The 9,463-nt window shown below is 38.2% G+C and overlaps 1 protein-coding gene across 1 annotated transcript; it reads right to left on the bottom strand.

Annotated features, from left to right (window-relative positions):
• Positions 1 to 403: 403 nt before the first annotated feature.
• Positions 404 to 1,067, bottom strand: LOC109211287 (pectinesterase inhibitor-like). The gene has a single exon (XM_019374809.1). It carries the CDS (start codon positions 1,038 to 1,040, stop codon positions 507 to 509), a length of 534 nt encoding a protein of 177 aa, XP_019230354.1. The 5' UTR covers positions 1,041 to 1,067; the 3' UTR covers positions 404 to 506.
• Between the last annotated feature and the right edge of the window lie 8,396 nt (positions 1,068 to 9,463).

Genomic DNA, 9,463 nt, shown 5'->3' with positions numbered 1-9,463 from the left:
TTTGTGTGGTTAGCAGCTTCAGTACTACTCTTCAAAATTATATTTTATCAATTAAATTTAGAATAGACAATTAAAACATGCAATCGTGATTCTTGAAACTGATTTTCAGACTTGAAGATTAAATCAATAAGAAAAAAATTAAATTAAACCAAAATATTAATGATGTTTCATTCTAAAATAGGAGTCTTGTCTTTGCTCGAAAAGAAAACATCAGACACAATATTATAGAGCTAATGTGGTGAATTACCAAATAAAATGAATATGTTCGACAACCATACAACAAATTAATCTGGGATAACAAATTTCACTATCATGTTTAATACTAAGAAAATCGTGCACAATAACTAACCATTTGAGATTTATTATTCAAATATATGAAACACTCGTATGGGATTTATTAATATCGAATTCATGAAAAGAGTATCTTTTTTTTTATCACATACTGAACATTAAACAATTAATTTCATGAATATAATCCTTAAAACTTACTACATATGTCACTAATATTACGAAGTACCACGAAGTATATCAGCAATAACTTGCATGATATTACCGAAAGAAATCAACTCATTATTTTCCTTTGTAAGTGGAGAAGCAATACCCCTTTTTTTAAATTCATTCTCACACATAATACCTCTATCAGCAGTCGCATTTGCCATAAAACTAAGTTCAAGAAATTGCTTGTGCACTAATAAAGTTGTAGCTTGTGGCAAATCAAGATTTACAGCATTTCTATAGTCAAATCCACACTCAGTCAAAGAGTCCAGTAATTCAAATGGTATATGAACTGGATCTTTCATAATAAGTGCATCAATTTTTGGTCTAGTGGCATTGGCTTTAACTCTTGTAAAATTTAGCATTATTAGCTCAAGTCCTATAAGAGATGATGTTTTTGCATTAGGTATTGATTCTAATGTTAATGTGCAAAAATTTGGGTTTTTGGTTTTGGCACAAACATTTGAGATGTTGTCGCTTTTACTTGGATTTATAAGGAAAAAGCAAAATAAAAGAAAAAGATTCAAGAATAGAGTAGTCTTCATGGATGATAGAATAAGAGGTTTTTTTGAATTGTGTTTTTCTCTATTTTTGAAGTTATTTTGTCGGTTAATTTCTTTGGTTTTTTATAGTGTGAAAGAGTGATGAAATCTGGTATTTTAGGTACAATATTCAATCTTTTATAACTACGAATAATATTCAAGGATCTGCGGATTTTATATGATTGAATTTGATTGTCGTAATCAGTTTGATTGGAAATTTATACATTAACGTATCCACTTACCAAAATGATTTTAATAATAAAGTGTGATTAGAGAGTCATTTTTTTTTTCAAAAGATAATTATTTACTGAACGAATAAGTATTACTGGGATCATTTGTTAGTTTGGTCATGTCTTATTTTTAACAAAATGCAGAAAAAGTCGGTCAAAAATATTTTTTAGAAATATTGTAAGAGATCTATAGAATTAGGTCAGCATAAATCCGAAAAACAAAAAAAATCGACCCAACTGAAAATAGGTTTCGATTATTTGATTTATTCGGTTGGTATCGAGTTATGTCTTTTTATAGCTTCTAAGCACATACTTGTTTTTTTAAAACGTTGAATACATATGAAAATATCTAACGTTGTCGCGATTTTTTAATTAAGCCTTTTTCTGATTACACTTGTAGTATTTCCAAAGTATACCAATCACATACATTTCGCATTCATTTGAAAATACATCATTCCTCAAACTCGCGTCTGCAAGCGCTTTTTATATAGAATAATTAGTTAATTAAATTATTTTGGTGTGAAAGATGAACCTAAGAAAAAATATAGAAATCTGTCCAAAAGAAGTATAAAAATGACTTGCTCCAAGTGGAATATGATATTTTTCAAAAGTTAGGATTTTCTTCTAAGGGGGGAAAATGTCACGACTCGGATTTTCCACCCTCGTGAGTCGTGATGGTGCCTACTAGTGAAAGCTAGGCAAGCCAACTAATTAAATCATTTACCTTGTTTGCATTTTAATCCGTTAACAATTAAGAACCAACATTTAATAAACAACTCGAATTTAATAAGCGGAAGACTGATAAACAATGTTTTAACAATGCCACCAATACCCATCCATAACAAAACTACCCAGAACTGGTGTCACAATTTTACAGACTGTCTAGAAATACTACAAATAAAGGTCAGAAAGATTTAAAACAACACTGTCTCTGGAATACATGAAAGAAACAGAATAAAAGATAGAAGGAGATGCCAAGGCCTGCGGACGCCTGCAGGACTACCTCGGGTCGCCTGATGAACTAGAAGTAGCAACTTCACTGCGGTCTGAAAGCTACTACACTGGGATCTGCACAAAAGAGTGCAGAGTGTAGTATCAGCACAACCGACCCCATGTGCTGGTAAGTGCCTAGCCTAACCTCGGCGAAGTAGTGACGAGGCTAGGACCAAACTACCAAATAAACCTGTGCAGTTAAATCATATACAACGGAAGAATAAAGGTAAAAATTTACAATTTAAAAGTAAGAAGGGGAGGGAGACATGCTGCGGGGATATCAAGTAACAATAGGAAACAAATAAATAACCGTAAAGAACACCATAACGTAATATCAACAATAATTAGGAAATCAAGACAAGTGCACGGCATCACCCTTCGTGTTTTTACTCTCGTCCTCACCAAATATCAATATAATCGGCACGGCATCACCCTTCGTGCTTTTACCTCATATAATCATGGCACGGAATGATCCTTCGTGCATTATCACTCATATAAAGGCACTGAATGGTACATCGTGCGGCACGACATCACCCTTCGTGCATTAACACTCTCTCACAAATATCATGCACGACATCATCCTTCGTGCTTTAATACTCTCTTACAAAAATAATGCATGGCATCACGCTTCGTGCTTTAACACTCTCTCACCAAAATAATGCACGGCATCACCCTTCGTGCTTTAACACTCTTCCTCACCCAAACAACAATCGCAAACAATAAGGGCAATGAAATAAATGAAATCACAATAAAATCCCGGCAAGGGAACAACAATACAACAATCATATCCCAGCAAGGGAAACAATATCAAAGCAACAACATCCTGGCAATGGAAACAACATTAAAAGCAACAACATCCCGGCAAGGAAGACAATACCATAATCCTCCTCTCTTTTTCACATTTATTTCCCATCTCAATTCGCAACTTGAGCCAATGCTCTATAATGTTCAATTGCCAACAATAATTCCACAAATCATTTCACAACTTGAGCAATGCTCTATAATGTTCAGTTGCCAACAATAATTCCACAAATCATTTCACAACTTGAGCCAACGCTCCTCAATATTCAATTACCAAAATTACTTCCACAAGCCTTGTTCAACAACAGAAATATCACATAAGGCATGAACAATACAAAACGGAGTAATATTAATCATAGCATAAGACTCACGGGCATGCTGGACACCAACGTATAGATACTCGTCACCATGCCTATACGTCGTACTCAACAATCAACACTTAGCAAATAGGACACAACTCCTAATCCCTCAAGCTAAGGTTAGACCAAACACTTACCTCGATACCTCGAACACAATTCAAGCCTCAACTACCGCTTTACCTCTTGATTCCACCACCAATTCGCTTGTATCTAGCCACAAGTTACTTAACTATATCAATAAATGCTAAATGAATCAATTCTAATGCATGAAAATAGATTTTCTAGAGTTTTTCCCAAAAAGTCAAAAATCGACCCCGGGCCCACATGGTCAAAACCCGAAGTTCGAACCAAAACCCGATTACTCATTCACCCATGAACTCAAATATATAATTTGTTTTGAAATCGGACCTCAAATCAAGGTCCAAATCCCCAAAATATGAAAAACCTAAGTTCTACCCAAAACACCCAATTTCCCCCTTGAAAACCTTTGATTTTGAGTTGAAATCATGAGAAAAGATGTTAAAGATTAATAAAAACGAGTTAGAAATGACTTACAATCGATTTAGAAGAGTACTTGTCCTTGAAAAATCGCCCAAATGTGTTTAGGTTTTGAGAAGATTTGAAAAATGGCTGGAAATGCATCTAAGTGTCAATCAACTGGTCTCTGATGTCGCAATTGCAACCAGGGTTCGCAACCCTTCAGAAGTCTATTTTCTTCGCATTTGCGACCACTCAAAATTCCTAAGGTTTTCTCATTTGCAAGGCATACGTCGCATTTGCGACTCTGGCCATCCGCATTTGCGGTAAAAATGGTCGCATTTGCGATCAAGGCCTTCCCAGGCCATCTTCGCATTTGCGACCAGTGTTTGCATTTGCGAGCCAGGCTTTGCGAAGCCTGCAGACCTGCAGACCTGCAACATACCAGCAATTCCTAAGTTCAAATTTCACTCCGTGGCCTATCCGAAACTCATCCGAGCCCTCGGGGCTCCAAACCAAACATGCACGCAAGTCCAGAAATATCATACGAACTTGCTCGTACGATCAAATCATCAAAATAACATCAATAACTACGAATTTAGCATCAAAATCAAAGAAAAATCTCATGAACTCTTAAGTTCAAGTTTTAACAACCGAAGGTCCGATTCACGTCATTTCAAGTCCGTTTCTTACCAAATTTTACAGGCTCAACTTAAATCACATATAAGACCTGTACCGGGCTCCGGAACCAAAATACGGGCCCGATACCATCAGATTCAATTACATTTAAATTTCCAAAAACTCTAAGAATTTCAGTTAAATAATTTTCTTCAAAAATTCATTTCTCGGGCTTGGAACCTCGGAATTCGATTCCGGAAATACTCTCATGTCCCATATTTTCCTACGGACCATCCGAGACCGTCAAATCACGGGTCCGGATCCGTTTACCCAAAATGTTGACCAAAGTCAATCTAAATTCATTTTAAAAGCGAAATTTATTATTTTTCACAGATTTTCACATAATAGCTTTCCGAATACACGCCCGGACTGTGCACGCAAATCAAGGTGAAACAAGAGGGAGGTTTAAATTTTTTTTAAGCAAATCCACTAGGCAGTAGCCTAGGGCTAGTTTTATTAATAATAAAAAGAAAAAAGAACCACATAGGAAGAGTACTAATAAGGGGGACAATAGCACCAATAATGTTGCCTCTATGCCTTGGCCATATAATTACTCCTCTGCGCCTCACAATGCCCTTATGGCAGCCTCATGTAGAGGGATCATGGTGTAGCTCCCCGCAAAGTCTCACGAGGGCATATAATCTCATAGCCATTTGGATTCTTTCCAAAGGCATAGAACTAGAGCAACACAAGCTGGGCTAAACCTTACCTTACTAATCCTATTGAGGCAAATAAAAAACCTCACCTACTAACATGCATGTAAAAAGAAAGAACTAGATAAAACTAGATACTCTATGATCATCACAGAGTTTATAACGTACTCTGTAATGATATTACATAAGACAATGCTAATGTGATGGTAGAATAAGAATATGTAGAAGTAACAGTGATGTCCTCTCTTCTCTAATTTTGTGAAATCTTCAATTTGTAGACGCTTGTCTTCATCATCAACCCTTTTCAAAATGTCTTCAAAATTCATGTTTTTGTCTTTGAACGAGTAGACTTTGTGGATGTAGTTTGGATGGCCTGCTTTTGCTTAGAAACTCTCATAGGGAGTCTCCTTACGTTTACATCTTGACTTACCCTGTCGTCCCAACTTTTGTCCCTTGTATGAGAATTATTATTTTTTCCGCTATGCATAGGTGATAAATCACCTTTTCTTGCTGCCTCTGCCCTGCATTGATTTAGAATATCATCTTCCTCACCATCTATATATGTATCTCTGCCCACAATCACCGGATTTGGCATGTCTTGAACAACACCTTGTGTCATCAAGGTATTTTCATCTTGTACTTTAACTATGACTGCCTTGTTTTGTTGTTGTTTTTGTAATGAAGTCCTGCTCTTATTCCCTCGACCAATGCTGGAGGCAAAATGATTTAACGAGTTAATATGATTAGTACTTACCATTGCATCTAACAATTATCTCTCCTCTAACGAAATAACTGGTGTAATTGCCACAAGTTGCTGCTGCCCAGATTGTGGAATTGTTACTGCTTTGGGATCACCATGAGGATTACTAGCTGAAGTATTTCGATCACAGTGCTGCTGCTGCAGACTTCCAGCTACTGCATTTGACGTACTAGCATTAGGGGAATTTCTTGGTATGAAAACTGGAGCATGAAGATTTAATTTGGTTTTGGGAGTTGATGGTGTTTTCAAGTGAGGTTTTGACTTTACTGGAGGATCAATTTCCTCTCCTGCACTATCATGATCAACCTCCTGCTCACCTTCTTCAGAAGAGTATCCACCAAATCTATCGCCCCAGTCCTCTTCATCATCCTCCTCTCGTTGATCTTTCCACAACTTGGATTTAATGACCATATCCCTCACATTTGCTTGAATAACCTCATTGTTATTACCCGTTGATAGCATTAGACGTCCAGATTCCCCTTCAAACTCACCATAAGACTCTACGGATTGAGATGGTACCTCAAATACGGATGTGTTCAAGGTGACCATAGGTTGTTTAACCATGTTAGCCTTCATCATCATCTCATTTTGGGCGTCCTTAATGATTTGTTCTACATTAGGATTGGAAAATTGCAAAACAGGTGCATTGGAACTATGTGCTTGGATGCCAATTAGTTCAGCTCCCAAATTGTTCTTGGAGTCATTTTGTCGAACGCCCAATTTTTTATCTAAATCAACACTGCCTTGCCCAACTTGTTCATTGCTAGGCATTAGAACTAGTTGTTTGGACATCAAATTATCACCAATAACTGTTGCCTCTACTTCAGGATCCCCAGCAGTAACAAGAATGTCGAAAGTATTTGAGCTGGAACCAACGTTTAAGTCATTTCGTCGAACAACTTGTTTCTGAAGTTTTGGTGATCCATCCTTTTTTGTTGGATATTTTTTTGATGTTACCACGTTCCAATCTTCTTCTTTTTTACTTGTATCTCCTCCCTGAGTATCCTCAAGTACCTTCTCACTTTTATTTTCCAGTAATATAGTCTTGCACCCATCTTTCTCCTTACCTGAAGTTTGGGCAACAGCTTCCTTGTCAGAGTGTTGCCCTGGAAAATTTGACTGTGTTCCTCCAGTTGGTTTTTGGGATACCTCAATGCCAACTTTACCACCTGGAGGACCAGCTCCAACTTTTACTATATCTTTTCCTCCATTATTTTGATCTACTACTGCTCTATCAGTTATTCCATTACCAACATGTGCACTAACAGTAGGTTGATCACCAGTTGTCATGCCATCCTTTGCCTCAGTTCGATCAGTACTCTTTGGATTTGTATGAACAGTAGGTTCCAACCCTTCTTTTACTCCATGTTGATCCATCTCTTGATTTTTACTAGAATTACCAGTTGCAGCTTCCTCAACACCTTCATCAGCCCCTTTTGAACGTGTACCAGGTGACAAGATAGCTGCACCAGTAACAAGCTTATCATAAGCTTGCACTATTGGATTTACAATATTTGAAACCCTTGCTAAAGCAATATGAGCAGGTACATCTCGAGATGGTGGATATGGACCCTTAACAATCTGTGAAACATCACCACCAGTGTTGCCCATTGCAATTTGACTTTCTTTGTACTGAATAACACCTTGTTTTTGTCCTCCAATTTGTGGTCCCTTATCAATCTTTATGACATCCCCTATTCTAGTATCTGTAGGAAGGCCTTTGTTAACCATTTATCAAGATCTCCATACGTACCATCAGCTGCACCGATCACCATATTGGAATTATTTACAATAGCAATTTGATCATCAGTTAATTGTAACTCCTGCTGATCGACTGGAGTTTCTTTTCTTGCTTCACCACTCTGTTGCATAGCCTTTTTAACATTGAGATACTCCCTTGTATCACCTTGCAATTTGTCAATACTGCCCAGGTCTTCACTTGCATCCATGACAGCTACACCATCTTTACTTTCCTCGATCCTCCAGCGACATGTTTTTTCAGTATGTCCTTGATGCTTACAGTAGGTACAATATTTTGGGAGATTATCATAGACGATCTCTTGATAATGTTCAACTAACTTTCTAGAATTTGTATCAACAATATTGATCCTAACTCTCTTAGGATGTTTATCAAGTAGGTCAAGAAGTACCTTAACCCTAGCTGTGCTTGGTCGTGTTCTATCTTGTGTAGCTTTGTCTACTGCGAGAGGCTTTCCAATTAGCTGAGGCTATGGACATTAATGACTTCTTAGCAAAGAAGTTTGCAGGTAGATCAGGTAACGAAATCCAAACAATTGACTTTGAAGTTTCTTCTCTTGGATTGAATTCAATTGTCCATGGAAACGATCTGAAGAAAAACTCATCTCCCGTCGACTTGACGTATCCTGTGGATCTTGACAAAACTTGAACAAAATCTTCAAACAAATCAAACCTGACTAGTACATGTCTATATTCCAACTGTCCAATATTACAGTAGCCTTTAATATCGAATTGTTTTGGAATCACATGTCGCAATTCCTGAAGATCAGGTTTTCCGTATGAGAATTTTAGGATGACTGCTTGATGAAGACCTTCTTCAATGGTGAATGCATTCACCTCTTCAATGGTGAATTCCACAGTTGGAATTCCATGCTCGATCGTGACAGGACATAGCTCCAGTTTTGTAACTTTTGCGGCAGATTGGTTTCCTCTAAGTTGCGATGCATATGACTGTTTGTTATTAAGGTTTGGACGTGTTTCAATGGTGGTTTTGTTTGCCTCTCCCACAGCCAAAGTCTGGGGAGAGGTTTTAAGGCCTCGGAACACATAATTTATTTTCAAAACGAGTGATGACCTTTTGGGTCATCACATCCTCCACCTCTAAAACAACCGTTCGTCCTCGAACGGACATACAAAAGAAGTACCTGAGTCGGAGAAAAGATGGGGATAACAGCTCCGCATATCGGACTCGGACTCCCAGGTCGATGCCTCAGCAGGCTGACCTCTCCACTGAACCCGAACAGAAGGGAAACTCTTCGATCTCAACTTACGAACCTGCCGGTCTAGTATAGCTACCGGCTCCTCCTCATAGGACAAGTCCTTGTCCAACTGGACAGAGCTGAAATCTAGCACGTGGGATGGATCGCCGTGATATTTCCGAAGCATGGACACGTGAAACATTGGATACACATCTGATAAACTCGGCAGCAACGCAAGTCTGTAAGAAACCTCTCCCACTCGATCAAGAATCTCAAACGGGCCAATGAACCTAGGGCTAAGCTTGCCCTTCTTTTCGAATCTCATCACGCCCTTCATAGGGAACACCCGAAGCAACACTCGCTCGCCGACCATGAATGCCACATCACGAACCTTACGGTCGGCATAACTCTTTTGCCTGGACTGAGCTGTACGAAGCCTATCCTGAATGATCCTGACCTTGTCCAAGGCATCCTGTACTAGATCCGTACCCAACAACCGAGCCTCTCCTCGGCTCAAC

Source organism: Nicotiana attenuata, unplaced genomic scaffold, assembly GCF_001879085.1.
Source record: "Nicotiana attenuata strain UT unplaced genomic scaffold, NIATTr2, whole genome shotgun sequence".
Classification (NCBI taxonomy): domain Eukaryota; kingdom Viridiplantae; phylum Streptophyta; class Magnoliopsida; order Solanales; family Solanaceae; genus Nicotiana; species Nicotiana attenuata.
This window is presented reverse-complemented; position numbering and strand designations above follow the sequence as displayed.

What these genes read in the sequence shown, in the direction of transcription:
- LOC109211287 (XM_019374809.1), bottom strand. Translation starts at nt 1,040, where the DNA reads ATGAAGACTACTCTATTCTTGAATCTTTTTCTTTTATTTTGCTTTTTC.